Consider the following 17,456-nt stretch of genomic DNA (forward strand, 5'->3'; position numbering starts at 1 on the left):
GTTCTTCCCCTGTGACATCTTTAATGTCCAAAAATGTCCTCGCTGCTTCAAGAATCACATCTATTCGTTCCAAACTTCACTGAAGTCCACAATTTATGACAATAACAAGAAGGCCAAAAATGATTTTCATTTTTATCCACAACATTTTCCCCACATTTCTTAACTCTCTCCACAGCTTCAGCATATGACAATTAGTTTTCAGACCTCACTTTACACACTTTTCCCTCCAGTTTCCTCCTCGAGCAGCTCATTGTTCCCACACCATGATTCCTGTTGCAGTGCAAACGTTTCATATCACTTTCCTCTTCCGCACACTTCTCAAATTCATCATTCTCTCCACATCTCGCACATCTTCTCTTCCTTCCACACACTGCAGTCACATGTCCATATTCCTGACAGGAGTAACACCTGACAGGAGTAACACCTGACAGGAGTAACACCTGACAGGAGTAACACCTGACAGGAGCTCTTTCAAAGGCCCGGACTGGAGAGCTTACATGATCCAGGTACATTCTCGCAGGTATTGACTCATTCCGTTCACAAATCGAGCCGGCGTTCTAACCTCATCAGCAACACTCAAAAACATCTTTTCATCCAACAAAGTACCGACATCACTGATGACACCTTTCACGCTGGTTTTTCCATCCACATCGAAACACTTCACACTAGCAGTTCCATAGATCTCCATCTTCAGGGCGATCTCTCTCTGATCTATATTTGTGCAGTCGATAATCCATCTTGACTCCACCACCTGACCAACAAATCTTCCCGCTTCATGTCGATCGTTGAAAACTCGGTCCTTTCTCGCCACAGAAATCATTCCAACCATATTTTTTTTATCACTATTCACATTTTTACAAGTATCTCAAAGGAAACCTGGTCCTTTCTCTTCCTCTCATCCTTAAGTAACCCCCTTTTTCAATTTTTCAAACTCGATATCTTTCCTCCACGTGCTTTAGAAGGAGTTGCTCCCTTTTCTCTCAACTTTTCCATCGTCTTTGCGTTTTGGATTTGGCTCTGGTCACAATCTGACTCCATCCGGGCCTCTCTCTGTGACACTGTCCTCCAGCCGACCTTTCAATCTTCCTCCTTGACAGTTTGTTCTGTGATAACGTTTTAACTGTTCCAAAAGTATCCATCTCTCTTCCAGTGCAGGAGTTTTATGTCCCAGATACATCCTTTTTTATGTTGAAATATTATATGTTGAAAATAATTTGCCGCTTTGAAGCCAATATTCATAAACAATCCCAAAACATATGATAAGGATGTTTATTTGTTAGTGAAAAAGATTATTCCAGCCTGGTCTGGTTGAAAAATTATAACATTGTTTAATTATCTGTTTTTTGTTCATTCAGAAACATGGAATACGCCTTTAACTCTACAAACATGACCCACTTTGTTTATGGCGTTTCCGCTAACGTGGTTGCGGTGCTTTTGTACGGGAGCAACTACGTCCCTGTGAAACGAATCGAAATGGGAGATGGTAAGCGCTCATTTGACGTTCACATTTGCACTCGCAGCATCAGACGTGAGCTCCTGTACATGTCGTAGGGATGTTTTTCCACTGGGTTTCCTGCTCCGCGATATGGCTCGTCTCAATCATTGGAGATCTGATGCTTCAGTCGCCAAAGTTCTACCCCCTGGCGATGCTGGGAGGAGTCATCTGGGCGACGGGTAAAGCTTCAGTGTGTAGTCGCCGCATTTGAAAGCGTGTCACCCGTCTACTGCCACAGCTTGATCTTTTTTACTCAATTAAATTCTCCCATCAGCCTTGAGCAATGTCGAGCCCTGTGCACGTGACAGGTTTTCAGATTGGTCTAATTATAGAGCAAATAGAAATAATTATATCCTAGTTTTACATCAGTGACACGAGTTCAAATATGAATTGAACTAAATGGTGCCGTTTTAATACTTTAATCTGTCACATAACGGCAATCAACACTTTCACATTTTAGTCATTTACTGGAACAACCGTTGTATCACCAATAACATTCCCAGCTCTACTCTCCACGGGTATAATGTCCTCCTCAGGCAACGTTGCAGCAGTTCCCATTATGAAAGCGATCGGTTTTGGCCTGGGGATCGTGATTTGGGGATCCTCCAGCCTGTTGATGGCCTGGGCCAGTTCAAGGTCAGTGGGACATGGTCAACGTCTTAGTTTCAAAGCCCCGTGTGAATACAGAATATACACACACGCCCACTTGAACCTGTTTTCAGGTTTGGCTGGTTTGGTATCGTCGCGTCGCAAGTGTCGAGGCCCGTGTTGAATTACAGCGGGGCCGGAATGTGTCTGCTCAGGTCAGTCGTGGACATCAACCCCGCACACAAATGTCATGCACTAAAGATTGAAAGGGAGATCTCAGAAGGGCGATCATGAACAGGTTGGAGTGAAGGATGCAAAACTGATAAACGTTTAGGAGAAATAAATGGTAAAAGGTCACATTTGTATAGCGCTTTTCTGCCCTCAAGCACTTTCCCTCAAGGAGCCACTCTCTAAAGGTCTCTAAAGCAGAGTGCAGGCTCAGAAGTTAACGGGCCCATGTGTAGCCTGCACTCATGGGTGAGTTTATCGTTGTCATTTGGAATCCAGAGAGAAGTCTTTCTTCTGGGTCAATCCGGCCTGTATTCACGGAGTTACGAGCACAAACCACCCATGACTTCCAGGTCAGAAGTGAGAAACACTGACACAGGATTTGGACATCAGCAACAGGTTAAACACAAGCCCACATTATACCTGCAGCTGTCAGTAGGATATAACAAAAGAATGCATCCAAAACTCGTCTCAATCAGGGAAATGACTGTTTTAAAGAAAAAACTCCCACTCCACAGAAATGAAATCTCCCTCACTCACCGTCATGGCCAATGTTTTTGTACTGAAGAATAAATCATTATTGTTCACAAACTGAACATTGTCTTAAGTGTGGAGTCCATAAACTGCTCAGGCAACTCTAAAGAAATCTGCAGAACATTAAAGAAAACAACAAATCCTTTTATCATTTTTCTATATTGACATTTTGTTCATTGTAATCTACAATGTTAATCTAAACTGCAGTTTGAGTTTTATTTACGTGTTTTTAAAATGAACAATGTGCTCGTGTCATCTGGAGTCTACATTTTAGGAACAATAGCGAGTACAAATTCTGAACAGCGGGGGATGGGAAGGTGAAAATGTAAGATTAGTAAAACCTGCTCGTATCAATTAAAATACAACTTTGTGTAAGATAAGTATGATGAAAGACAAGTTTAAGAGCTCATTGTCTGAATTTGAAATCAAGTTGCATATATTTATTTCAAGTATTCAGTATTACAATGTTAAAGGTTTAAATTCTAATTATTTTTGTGTGCGATCTTCAGGTCGATGAGACTTTAAAAGGAGAAAGCGGATAAATGGAAGCATGAGGCTGGTCTGTGCGGGTGGTGTTCAGTGGTTTGTGGGGCCCTCACATGTTTAATAAGTCAGGCCATGCTCCTGGTGAGACGAGGGATGCTCTTCTGTGGAATCTCCTCCAGATCTGGACCAGAGCGTCACTGAGCTGCTGTAAAGCATTTAAACACAGACCTGTTGTTCAGAGTCCTTGAATCCGTTCGCTTAGCTCCCACCCAAGTGTACGTGCACTCTGAAGAACTGCGGCTCCTTGAAGTCTTTTCAGTGTTCTGTCATGTCTTAAACTAAAGAGCGCTCTGTGACTGACACAATCTGTGCTCCTTAGTCTGCTGATCTTGTTCTTTGTGAAAACGAATGCACAGCTGCATCCTCCACCTGAAGCCACGCCCCTGCTGTTCGACAGAGTGAGTATCGCTTTTCAACACATCATTGGGCTTAGAATATTAGTCATTAGCCATTTGAAACAAATCGGAGTAGAGCTGCAATGCATGCTGGGACTTTTCTTCCAACAGCTGCACAGGCATCTGTCTGTTTGGTTTGGCAATAGATAATGTGCAAACACTGCTTTAGTTGTGAAATGTAACCATTTTCTGTTAAAATAAGTCGATTTCTGTAACTATAAGTTACCCTTTCACTTCTAGTTTTTTACCACTAGTTTTAAACTGCATATTTGACAAGTTATCACATGATATATTCATATGATTATACACATAAGTGCAAGTATTGAGTTGTTCTCGTCTACAGAGGACAAACTCTGGCAGCTATGGCCCGCCCTGCTCAGAGTTCTGGATGGACTCCATCGGCCCGAAGAGCAGACGCTTCATGTGAGCAGGAGCACGCTGTAGGGCAGTCACACACAAACACATTCAATCACCTCATGAATCACATCATCACACAAACTCCTAATTAGTTCTGGACTGGGATCAAATAGTTTCATACAAATATAAGATTCAAATGGTGTTTGGGGGATTTCTTCTTCTTCTGGTGCTTTTTGGTGCAATTTTGCTGATATTTCCTTTTCTCTGCCGAAGACGTACTCCCCATTATACAAACAACTCTTAATGTTTTCCTAAAAAGATACCCTCTTCTGTTTAAACTTAACTTCAAATGAAAAAGAACCTTCTTCTGAGGTGAACTTAAGCTGCTTTTTCTCATGTCCATGTGCTTGTCTTTAATGCTCTGTCCCTTTAGCCTTTTCACAAGATTCTCAGCTACAGAACATTTATTTTGAAAGGGCCTCAAGTGTCAACTCTTCACTCTGTATTAGACACATGCCTTCTAGTGGTTTGCCGTCGCCCTGATTGCGTGTTGTGTCCTGTGGTAGAGGCTGCCTGCTGGCGGTGCTGTCAGGCCTGCTGTATGGATCCTCCTTCGTTCCCATCCTCTACATTAAGAGCCATTCATCATGCAGCGACAGCATGTTCCACGGAGCCAGTGTTTACGGTAACGAAGCGCTCCAAGGACCTTGTCTCCCTCTTCATGCTTCAAATAAAATCAATATAGTTTTGTTCGCATCGAGCTGAAAGTGATGATTTTTCTAGATCTGGACTACGTGTACGCCCAGTGTTCAGGCATCTTTCTGGCCAGCACAGTTTACTTTTGCCTTTACTGCGTTGCCAGAAGTAACAGGCCAAGAGTCTATTCCAGAGCCATTCTGCCAGGTGAGGTTTATACTGCTCATTTATGTTTAGTTGAACCAAAATGAAACAAGTCTGTAGTCCCTCATTCACCAAGTTGTACCACATCAGAGTCTGCTCACTAAAGGTCTCTATAATGAAAGGAAGTGTGTGTTGTGGATAAAGGCTGGACGTGTCAGACATGAGCAGCTCTTCTGCCTGGCTGACAGGATAAGTGCTCCTTCCCCTGGTGTAATCTCCTCGTGCTCTGCAGGCCTTTTGTCCGGTCTGATGTGGGCGTTGGCCACATACAGCTGGTTCCTGGCAAATCACTACCTGAGCCCTGCCAACACCTTCCCCATCGTCAGCACGGTAAGTACATCACGGACTGGAGCAGACGGCAGAACGGGAAGGTTTTTTATCCTTCTGTGAATGGAAATGGTTTGGCTCAATTGGTGCATCTGGTTTACAAGAAGATACTTTTCCAGACACACAAGTATATTATTAGCATATTGGCCATTAGTGATACAATTTCATAAGAATATTTCATTTTTTGCTCTGAAAGTTTCTGACAAAGTATAAACATGCACTGCAACTGCAATGACAACTTGATTTTTTTTTTTACCTCAAAACATTGTATTTATTCATTTTGTTTGGAAGGACGATGGGTAATTGGAAAATGCCATCCTCTGGTTTCTCTCTCCAGGGATACGGCCTGGTTGCTGCTCTCTGGGGATCGCTCGTGTTCAGGGAGATTAAGGTAAAACAAACACTCGGATCATCGGCCGTATTCACGATGACTTTGAAGGACAAGTCTCGCATACTAATTCTGAAAAACGCTGCTATTGTGATAAAGCAAAAGGGATCAAACAAAAGGAAGATCCAGAGCGTTTGACTGTGATGAGACGGAGTGGGCTGTTTCAGCCTTTTCCACCCCAATTGTGTTTCTTCACAATTCTCTCGATGCATTTGATTGAATTTTAAACAACCCGGCTCCGGCTCCTCAGTGACACGCCCTTTCCATTTCCTCTGCATCATTTTATATTGAGTGTTTTTGTCCCTGTCCTTCAAAGCATCATGTGTGTGTTTGTGGACACGGGTTTGCAACAGAAGGAACGACTTAGGTCAAAGTTTTTAAAAGCATTTCAAAATAAAGAAGTCTTGTCTAATGTAAATCTTTTTTTGTTTTATTCAGGACTTGACCAACTGCCTTACCTTCTGTTTTGGTGTGTCTCTTTTAACTGCCGGATCCTTGCTGACTACGTTCTCAAGCCTATAATCCGACATATTAATGAATAAATATTCAGCAGCTGTCAAGTTATTCTTCACTGTGTGCAGATGTCGCTGGCTTTTCTTCTACTTATGACACACTAGTGTGGGGCAGTGTGGGGCAGTGTGCAGTGTGTGGGGGGCAGTGTGCAGTGTGGGGCATCGTGCAGTGTGTGGGGCATCGTGCAGTGTGTGTGTGTGGGGCATCATGCAGTGTGTGGGGCATCGTGCAGTGTGTGTGTGGGGCATCGTGCAGTGTGTGTGTGGGGCATCGTGCAGTGTGTGTGTGGGGCATCATGCAGTGTGTGGGGCAGTGTGCAGTGTGTGTGTGGGGCATCATGCAGTGTGTGGGGCAGTGTGTGGGGCATCGTGCAGTGTGTGTGTGTGGGGCATCGTGCAGTGTGTGTGTGGGGCATCGTGCAGTGTGTGGGGCATCGTGGGGCAGTGGGGGGCAGTGTGGGGGGCATCGTGCAGTGTGTGTGGGGCATCGTGCAGTGTGTGTGGGGCATCGTGCAGTGTGGGACGTGTTACGGCAGTTTCCTGTAAAGAGTAACCAGGCAATAACTTGAAGCAGAAACAGTCTCTCGGTCTCTCTCAAAAGGTGGAAGTTTATTCACGTGCACAGTGGATAAACACCCTCTTTCCCTAAGACAAGTTCGTTCTGTCCCTGCCTCATTTTACAATTTACAAAGTTCACCTTTTATAGGTGGTAACAAACATAACATAATCACAACCCAAATCAGCTCAAAAAGAGATAGACCAGACTATCACGTCTGTGACGGTTCCATCTCTTCAGAGGTTTAATCAAAGACCATTTCCACACTGAATCTGGTCCTGACGCATTAATTGATGATTAAGAGGCGCCGGACAGAAGATATTAAGTATAATCAGGACCTCATATTCTTATCCCATCTGCACAGGAGAACAACAAAGATATTAATTCCGTGACATGTCATGGCCTAAAACAACATTAGAATGACATGACATGACCCATTTTCTGCCATTACAGACGTCTTACAGTGTGGGACATCTCTGTGGCTGTAGTTCATCTCTTCTTCAGTGGCTGCAGTCAGGAAAAGCGTGGCAAGATGTCTTTGACCAATAAAATCTAGAACTGGTGTTGAAATAGGATTAAAATGTCTTTAACTAAGAAATGAGTTTGAGAAACGCTGTTTGAGGCTTTATTGAGCTCTGAATTAAACCCATGTGAAAACCAGAGACATCAGGAAATTGGGAGTGCCACGCCCACAGAAAACCCCACAAAATGATTTGTGTTGACTGCATAAAAGCGCAGCTGGGACTTCCTGGGGCCGGCACACAGACTGATGCATGTGTGGATGTGTCTGTTCTGCCCCGCCTGCAGGGGGCGCCAGACCTAAACTATAAAAAGACGCTCTTTGTTTATCCTCTGGCCGTCTGTACTGCCGGTGCTGGTCGCTCGGCGTGTGTGTGGTTCATGTGTCTGCTCCATGTGGCAGGTATGAACGTGTGACTAGGCCCTTCTTAGACGCTCTCTTGTAGTGCCGCTGACCTCTTGTGCTGCTGACCTCTTGTAGTGCCCCTGACCTCTTGTAGTGCCCCTGACCTCTTGTAGTGCCGCTGACCTCTTGTGCTGCTGACCTCTTGTAGTGCCCCTGACCTCTTGTAGTGCCCCTGACCTCTTGTGCCGCTGACCTCTTGTAGTGCCCCTGACCTCTCTGAGCGCCTCATCGTGCTGCTGGGTGTGGGTGTCCCCGGTGGTCCTCAAGCTATGGGTCAGTTCAAGCCTAGTTTAAAGCCCCTGTACGACGTGTCCTCAGAGCGGTATGTTTCCTGTGATGGGCTGTAGTGAGCATTAAGTTGAATCATATATTTGTTCATAGGTGAAGGTGCTAGAGCCCACCGGGCGTCCAGCTCAATCACCGCTGCCTTTTATAATTTAACTGTTTTATCCTATAATCAAGTGCTGCTCCCTGCGACCTGGTGGGATCCGGACAGTTTCTTGTTTAAAGATGTTAATGATTGAATGCACTTCATCATTGTATTTCTTTTGATATGAACTTTGTAAAGGAACTATGAACATTTTAAATCATCCGATCTACAAAACTAAGTAAATTATGCTTAAGATTGAACAAACCAGTCCTCTTATCGATATACGAACCTGTGTCCTTGTCCTATACTGATGTAAATAGCCTTATACGAGTGGAGGCCTTACCCTCGCATGCTGCACATGGAAAGGTGGAGAAGGAGTCACCTCCACCACTTGCTGCCCCGGTGACTACCATCACCCCACCAATTGTTGTGCCAGCAAATGCATCTGCCTCTACTGGGATATTGTTTTATATATTATTGGAAGTAGAAGGAAGCACTCTGCTGCGTGTGACTCACTTCAATTCTTCAAAGAAGAATCCAAGCAGGAGGAGCAACCACCAAAAGGCTCGAAGGAAATGGAGGAGGCAGTTGTGGCTCGAGAGGATGAAAGGAGCAGACAGATCTGAGAGGTTCTTGTCATTCTTTGATAAGCCAATTAAATTAGTTCAGCCTATTTAGCATGTAGAGTGCCCATTTGAGCAGTCTCTAAAGAACGTTCCTTCAGAAACAGTTTTTGGTAGTTTAACAAGGCGCCTGTTTTCACTCATTCATATTGAATCTCATCTTCTCAATATACAATGGATACATTTTACACAAGTTCTCATGTGTCTTTTTATGCAGTAATTCAAAATGTCTGGGTTCACTGATCTTTAGTCTAGTGATGACATTTGTTTTCAAAGATGCAACCTAAAGGAGCGTGGCGGTCTTCAGCACTCCAAATGTGCGCTCGATACTACAGCAGCTTTAGCACGATGCTTGTTAGAGCGAGCTTCGATAGGACCTGCCAATCAGGCTTAGTTACAGTTACATACTCCATTGCATGCTTTCTGTGACAACTGAATGTGTGATGTTCTTACCTACAATAGGCTGGCTGTACAACGTAAAGTGGCAGTCTGGGCGCTGAAGGCACGGGTAGCCTCCATCGCCCAACCGGTAACCTACAGGTGGGGTAGACCGGCGACCTCAATACGCAGGCATCAACACGTCTAGGAATGCCCCCTAACGATCACAGATGCCCTTCAGAATAATCGAGGGGAATAATGTTCTGTTTATGTAGGATGCCTTCTGTGGCTCTGGTGGGGGGACCATCCTTACGCGGAACCTGCGACACCTTCTAAAGGCGCGTGAGCGTCCAGAACTACCACACCGTCCATCTCATCCATTGATGGAAAGTGGATGACCTGGTGTATGATGGCCTGAGGAATGGGTCCAGCTCGACTACGACGGTCCCTCTTCTGCCTGAAGAGTGGGTCCAGCTCGCCTCAGTCGGTCCCTCATCTGCCTGAAGAGTGGGTCCAGCTCCAGTCTCCTCGTGTCCGTCTGTGAGAGTGGGATCTCTCCTTCACTGGAACTCCTCCAGGTTTCTACGCTTTTTTCCCAAAGAGGTTTTTTTTGTAGTTTTTCCTGGCCGAGAAGGAGAGTCTAAGGACAGAGGACCCTGGGACATCGTCCCTCGCCACCACAGACATTGTCTGACCTCATCGCCACCACAGACATTGTTGATTCATTTCTCCCTGTGGCCCTCAGAGGCAACTGTTGTTGTGATTTTGGGCCTTACAAAAATAAATTGATTTGATTTGATGTTGTGGGGGGTTTATGGACCACCTTACAAATGATGGAGAGTGGGATGGCCAATGTCTCCGCTGTCTGCCGTTAAGAGGCGCCACAGGTCAGCCAGTAAATCCTGTCCACTATGTCCGCTATGTCCATTTATGTAATGTCAGGACAGCCACGGAGGCACGTATGCTTGGCGTGGATGGTTTTATTTGAAGGGATATAAACAGAATCTGTGTCTTTAGGTTTAGCTCCAATTTAGAGAACGCTGCATAATCTGTAGTCCCGGCCTATAACAGCGACTGAAGCGAAACGTCTTTTCCTTTTAACACACATTTTTACTACATTTCCCTGCATTTTTCATATGCGTGCTGTAATTTTCCTTCTGCAGCAAATGACCTCCTCTTGGGCTTCCATAAGCAGGAGGGCAAGCACACAAAATTATAAGTTATTTGAACAATGACTATCTAAATGTATTTGTATTTGTGTGTATGTTGTGAGTGTGGTCCACTTCCCACAATGCTCTGGGGCTGGGCACTGCGCGCAAGAAGATTTGGGCTGCAGTGGGGATCAAGTAACGGTGCAGCTGGATTCTATGTGTCCTCTGCTCCTAGTTAGGGTGAAATGTTGGATGACTAGTGGACTGAAGAGAACTCATTTACAGCTGCTTTCAGCCTGTACATTTAAGACATATACTTTATGTAGATGGAGTGCATACGTACAGAATCTGCAGATAGAAAGGACTGAGTCGCTTTTTCTATCAGATCATTGAAAGGAAAATATCATTGCTACCCACTCCACACTGAAAGGACCACAATATTTTAACCTTGGGTTTGTATTCAGATGTAGCGCTCATAAGTAATGCCACATAAAGATGCCAAGACCTTTGATCTTACACTCCATATGAGACAAAACCCTCTAGTATTTGAGGCTTGCAGTGAAGAAAATGTCCCTCTGTTCTTGGGCTCTGAAATAAGATCAGCACATTTTGAATCTAATTCTAAATCCTTTGAAGAAGAGACATGGTGCAGACACAGGTAAGATTTGTATGATGAAAATGACCTAAAATGGTGCTCGCCGGTACAATGGACGAGGGCGTTGTGGCTTCGACTGTGGGTCCTTTTGTTTTGGATGTACTCTTACCTCTTGCTGCAGTTCTAGAAGCCGTTTCTCAAAGCACTTTGTTGAGCACAATGACAAACCCGTCAAGAGGGTGAGCAGCACTGACATGTTGACAGGTGCCAAACTAAGGACAGGTGCAATAAGTGAAAGGTTCAGGGTGAAAATACTGACCTTTGGAAAGCTGAGTGACAGCTGTCAACAATTGATGTCAAAAGGTTCTTGAAGTAGTTGGTGGGAAAAGTGATCAGTGATTTAGAAATATTGATGCTGTTCTCAGCCGTTCCAAATATGTATCTTTACTACAAAGTACAAGAGGCAAATCTAGTATTGAATTAAGCTCCAATTCAAGGTTCTAAAAGTAGCAAGAGCATTCTACAAAGACTGTTTGATTCAATTATCTTTAATTTGAATTCAATAATCTTGTGTCATCAATTAAGCTTTGTTGAGTTTTGTGTTTTTGTTTTGTTCACATTTGATATAAAATGACACGAGGATTCTACTCGAGCAAACAGGTCCCAGCCTCTTTCAAACCCATTTAAACCTGAGTGATGCAGTGAGAGGCTTCTCATTTTAGAAGCAAAGACAAATCCCATGGTCATGGAAAAGATGTCAGTGTGTTTGAGACGGGTCAAATCATTGACATCAAGAAGAGACAACATCTTCTGAGAAGATCTGACCCCAGTGAGTGTTTGTGACGAGCTTTGTGCAGTGGTCACTCTCTTTGAGCAGCGGTCACTCTTTGAGCAGCGGTCACTCTTTGTGCAGTGGTCACTCTTTGTGCAGTGGTCACTCTCTTTGAGCAGCGGTCACTCTTTGAGCAGCGGTCACTCTTTGTGCAGTGGTCACTCTCTTTGAGCAGCGGTCACTCTTTGAGCAGCGGTCACTCTCTTTGTGCAGCGGTCTCTCTTTGAGCAGCGGTCACTCTCTTTGTGCAGCGGTCTCTCTTTGTGCAGCGGTCTCTCTTTGAGCAGCGGTCACTCTCTTTGTGCAGCGGTCTCTCTTTGAGCAGCGGTCACTCTCTTTGTGCAGCGGTCAGCGGTCACTCTTTGAGCAGCGGTCACTCTTTGTGCAGTGGTCACTCTCTTTGAGCAGCGGTCACTCTCTTTGTGCAGCGGTCAGCGGTCACTCTTTGTGCAGCGGTCTCTCTTTGTGCAGCGGTCAGCGGTCACTCTCTTTGTGCGGCGGTCACTCTCTTTGCAGCGGTCAATGGTCACTCTCTTTGTGCAGCGGTCACTCTTTGTGCAGCGGTCAGCGGTCACTCTCTTTGTGCAGCGGTCACTCTCTTTGTGCAGCGGTCAGCGGTCACTCTCTTTGTGCAGCGGTCAGCGGTCTCTTTGTGCAGCGGTCACTCTCTTTGTGCGGCGGTCACTCTCTTTGCAGCGGTCAATGGTCACTCTCTTTGTGAAGTGGTCACTCTTTGTGCAGCGGTCACTCTCTTTGTGCAGCGGTCACTCTCTTTACAGCGGTCAATGGTCACTCTCTTTGTGCAGCGGTCAGCGGTCACTCTTTGAGCAGCGGTCACTCTCTTTGTGCAGTGGTCACTCTCTTTGTGCAGCGGTCTCTCTCTTTACAGCGGTCAATGGTCACTCTCTTTGAGCAGCGGTCAGCGGTCACTCTTTGAGCAGCGGTCACTCTCTTTGTGCAGTGGTCACTCTCTTTGTGCAGCGGTCTCTCTTTGAGCAGCGGTCACTCTCTTTGTGCAGCGGTCACTCTCTTTGTGCAGCGGTCAGCGGTCACTCTTTGTGCAGCGGTCTCTCTTTGTGCAGCGGTCAGCGGTCACTCTCTTTGTGCGGCGGTCACTCTCTTTGCAGCGGTCAATGGTCACTCTCTTTGTGCAGCGGTCACTCTTTGTGCAGCGGTCAGCGGTCACTCTCTTTGTGCGGCGGTCACTCTTTGTGCAGCGGTCAGCGGTCACTCTCTTTGTGCGGCGGTCACTCTTTGAGCAGCGGCCACTCTCTTTGTGCAGCGGTCACTCTCTTTGTGCAGTGGTCACTCTCTTTGTGCGGCGGTCACTCTCTTTGTGTAGCGGTCACTCTCTTTGTGCAGCGGTCACTCTCTTTGTGCAGCGGTCACTCTCTTTGTGCAGCGGTCACTCTCCCTCATCAACACGAGGTCAGTGTGAATGGATCCTTGTAGATGGGGAATGAGTTTCCCCAAACTGGAGATGAAATAAAGCCCTGGTCTGTCACTCGCACGCCGTTGTCTAAATAACCGAACAAACAGTCTTCTCCTTAATCATTTCAAACTCAATGCTACAACTTCAAAACTCATAATTACAGCTTTAGCGTTAGTGATGGAAGATGAACTGATTTGCGTTGACGCCTTCGGGTTTGGACATGTGCGATACGAGTGCGACATCAGACAAATCGGATTTGAAGCTGACGCTGCTGATGATGTCACTAACACCCAGAGAAGTCCAGAGGAACCTCGAAGTAGCTAAACATATTATTATTGAAGGACGTAGTATTTGTTTTACCTCTTCGTTGTCTTTACTGAGCCTTAAACGTCAAATCAAAACTTTGGTCAAATTGACAGCGGAGCAGGTCTTCTATGAAGTAGTTTATGAAGTAGTTTACATGCGTATAAAGTGTAGTTTACATGCGTATAAAGTGTAGTTTACATGCGTATAAAGTGTAGTTTACATGCGTATAAAGTGTAGTTTACATGCGTATAAAGTGTAGTTTACATGCGCATAAAGTGTAGTTTACATGCGTATAAAGTGTAGTTTACATGCGTATAAAGTGTAGTTTACATGCGTATAAAGTGTAGTTTACATGCGTATAAAGTGTAGTTTACATGCGTATAAAGTGTAGTTTACATGCGTATAAAGTGTAGTTTACATGCGTATAAAGTGTAGTTTACATGCGCATAAAGTGTAGTTTACATGCGCATAAAGTGTAGTTTACATGCGCATAAAGTGTAGTTTACATGCGCATAAAGTGTAGTTTACATGCGCATAAAGTGTAGTTTACACGCGTATAAAGTGTAGTTTACACGCGTATAAAGTGTAGTTTACACGCGTATAAAGTGTAGTTTACACGCGTATAAAGTGTAGTTTACACGCGTATAAAGTGTAGTTTACACGCGTATAAAGTGTAGTTTACACGCGTATAAAGTGTAGTTTACACGCGCATAAAGTGTAGTTTACATGCGCATAAAGTGTAGTTTACACGCGCATAAAGTGTAGTTTACACGCGTATAAAGTGTAGTTTACACGCGTATAAAGTGTAGTTTACACGCGTATAAAGTGTAGTTTACACGCGTATAAAGTGTAGTTTACACGCGTATAAAGTGTAGTTTACACGCGTATAAAGTGTAGTTTACACGCGTATAAAGTGTAGTTTACATGCGTATAAAGTGTAGTTTACACGCGTATAAAGTGTAGTTTACACGCGTATTCAGTAGTTTACACGCGTATTCAGTAGTTTACACGCGTATTCAGTAGTTTAAATGCGTATTCAGTAGTTTACATGTGTATTCAGTAGTTTACATGTGTATTCAGTAGTTTAAATGTGTATTCAGTAGTTTAAATGTGTATTCAGTAGTTTAAATGTGTATTCAGTAGTTTAAATGTGTATTCAGTAGTTTAAATGTGTATTCAGTAGTTTACATGTGTAGTCAGTAGTGTGCATACATATGAAGTAGTTTACATGTGTAGTATGAGTAGTATTCTCACCTTTTTACATACCTCAAACATCTATATTGTTGGGTAAAACACACTTTTATAAACAGAGGGATAAAACATCACCTAATGTCTCCTCCACAACACAGATCATCACTCTCAGTAACGGAGTAATATTGTACAAACATAACAAATAACTGTTTTAAGTAGGACTATTTTACACAGGCAAGTGAATCCAAATGGAGACAAATTCAGGATTGCAGACTGTGTTTATAAAGGCACAACATCAGACTAAACTGCGATGCACACTATCAAAACTATTTAAAAAATTGGATCCGGTGCCAAAAAAAACGATGCTGTGTTAACCGTGAGGCATCGAGACTTGGGGTTCAAAGGTCAAATTGAATCGCATCTTCGGTGTTAGGAAATGCATCTTAAACTAATTGGAACATAGCAAGTGGAAGGAGGTTCCCATCACTGTGTTAACCTTATACTTACGACTTTTAAACACATATGACTTCCGGTGAGTATCTTATTTTGTATTAATTGGGGGAAATGGGCTTCCATAAAGTGTTATGTAGAATTGGTGACTCTAAATTGGCCCTAGTGAATGAATGTGAGAGTGAACTGTCTGTAATGTCTATGTCTCTGTGTTGGCCCTGCGACGAGTTGGCCACTGTCCAGGGTGCACCCCGCCTAAGGCCCAAAGTCACTGGGATAGGCTCCAGTCACTCGCGACCCCGAAAGGGAACAAGCGGTAAAAATGGATGGATGGATGCGCTTCCATAAATAATAGATTAAAACTTGAAAACTGCTTTTAATGATCAGAATTTGTGACAATGATTGTGGTCAACACCTTTTTACTGCATCACGACAACACAACAATGAAGGGTTTCATAGTCCAGATCATTATTTTTGAATAAATAATTATTTACAGTTATCATATGAGTTTAATTTTATATCCTGGTCTGTTTTGTGGACATTGTGGTATTTAGGAACATGATGATCTTTCTTACTTGAGTCGTTTTGAGAGAATGATCATTACAATGAAGAACATACAGTTTCATTTAACCACAAAGTTAAGTTTTTCCATGACATTGTTTGCATTTGACTTTTCTCATGTTTAGTTGTTTCAAGTTTAGCTTAGGAAATTGAGGTTGTTCTATCTCCTTTCATATTAAATGATACAAAGGATCATAGTATGAGCTGGAAATCAAGAGTCTAAATTATAGCTAGCTTAGTTCTGTTCTGCAAATCAGTTATTGTTTCAGAGGATTTGGTGATTGTGGTTTGTCCCTCAACACATCAAATTTACTAGACATGCTTTTAAATGTGTTCTTTTTTTCTTTGTCATTCAAGTCAGTGTTAAAAACACATTTATATTAATGTGACACTGATTGAGAAAAAGCAGACCAAAGAAATGTGGAAAATTTTCCAGCTAACTGTTTACATTTGACCTATTTTCACTGACTTAAAATGGCGTTCCCTCTACATCCTTCAGCTTGGTTTATTGAGATAATGCACTATATATTGACTCTTACATGACATATGCATTACAACATCTGTGAGTTGTCTGAAGTCCTCATCAGAGCCTACACATCCACATTAGAGAGAATATCCATGAGCTCTGTGGACACTCATTCCATATCCTGCATATGAGATGAACCAGCAGCACATTCGTCTCCAGAGACAGGAGCCTGCTTTATGTTTAGTGACACAAACGTACACGATATAGTCAAGATATGTCCAAGACCCGCTTCAATTGGGGACCATTGTTATAACATTGTCTCTTTCTCCCCCACATGTGCACAATTTGTCCCCACATGAGCACAACCTTCCCCACATGAGCATGACCTGTCCCCACATGTGCACAACCTGCCCCCACATGTGCACAATCTGTCCCCACATGTGCACAACCTGCCCCCACATGAGCACAACCTGTCCCCACATGTGCACAACCTGCCCCGCATGTGCACAATCTGTCCCCACATGAGAACAACCTGCCCCAAATGTGCACAACCTGCCCCCACATGAGCACAACCTGCCCCACATGTGCACAACCTGTCCCCACATGTGCACAACCTGCCCCACATGTGCACAACCTGCCCCACATGTGCACAACCTGCCCCACATGAGCACAACCTGCCCCCACATGAGCACAACCTGCCCCCACATGAGCACAACCTGCCCCACATGAGCACAACCTGCCCCACATGAGCACAACCCGCCCCCACATGAGCACAATCTGCCCCACATGTGCACAACCTGCCCCACATGAGCACAACCTGCCCCACATGAGCACAACCTGCCCCACATGAGCACAACCTGCCCCACATGAGCACAACCTGCCCCACATGAGCACAACCTGCCCCACATGAGCACAACCTGCCCCACATGAGCACAACCTGCCCCACATGAGCACAACCTGCCCCACATGAGCACAACCTGCCCCACATGTGCACAACCTGCCCCCACATGAGCACAACCTGCCCCACATGAGCACAACCCGCCCCCACATGAGCACAATCTGTCCCATATGAGCACAATCTGTCCCACATGTGCACAACCTGTCCCCACATGTGCACAACCTGCCCCCACATGTGCACAACCTGCCCCCACATGTGCACAATCACCCCCACATGTGCACAATCTGTCCCATATGTGCACAATCTGTCCCATATGTGCACAATCTGTCCCATATGTGCACAATCTGTCCCATATGAGCACAATCTGTCCCATATGAGCACAATCTGTCCCATATGAGCACAATCTGTCCCATATGAGCACAATAGGTCCCATATGAGCACAATATGTCCCA

At 44.5% G+C, this 17,456-nt stretch overlaps 1 protein-coding gene across 1 annotated transcript; it reads left to right on the top strand.

Annotated features, from left to right (window-relative positions):
* The first annotated feature begins 1,355 nt into the window (after window positions 1-1,355).
* tmem144b (transmembrane protein 144b) lies at window positions 1,356-6,318 on the top strand. The gene is made up of 11 exons (XM_072432744.1): window positions 1,356-1,483; window positions 1,552-1,674; window positions 2,032-2,131; window positions 2,218-2,298; window positions 3,711-3,789; window positions 4,130-4,209; window positions 4,710-4,828; window positions 4,927-5,046; window positions 5,276-5,373; window positions 5,708-5,761; window positions 6,197-6,318. The coding sequence occupies exons 1-11, from the start codon at window positions 1,360-1,362 to the stop codon at window positions 6,278-6,280; spliced, it is 1,062 nt and encodes a 353-aa protein (XP_072288845.1). The 5' UTR covers window positions 1,356-1,359; the 3' UTR covers window positions 6,281-6,318.
* The last annotated feature ends 11,138 nt before the right edge of the window (window positions 6,319-17,456 follow it).

Source organism: Eucyclogobius newberryi, unplaced genomic scaffold, assembly GCF_026437365.1.
Source record: "Eucyclogobius newberryi isolate DKJ021-1_F unplaced genomic scaffold, fEucNew1.0.hap1 SCAF_11, whole genome shotgun sequence".
Taxonomy (NCBI): Eukaryota; Metazoa; Chordata; class Actinopteri; order Gobiiformes; family Gobiidae; genus Eucyclogobius; species Eucyclogobius newberryi.

Excerpts from the sequence above, each read along its gene's own strand:
- tmem144b (XM_072432744.1), top strand. The coding sequence starts at position 1,360 with ATGGAATACGCCTTTAACTCTACAAACATGACCCACTTTGTTTATGGC. Across the intron at positions 4,829-4,926 it reads CCACGGAGCCAGTGTTTACG|ATCTGGACTACGTGTACGCC; the intron begins GTAACGAAGCGC and ends TGATTTTTCTAG. Across the intron at positions 5,762-6,196 it reads TCGTGTTCAGGGAGATTAAG|GACTTGACCAACTGCCTTAC; the intron begins GTAAAACAAACA and ends TGTTTTATTCAG.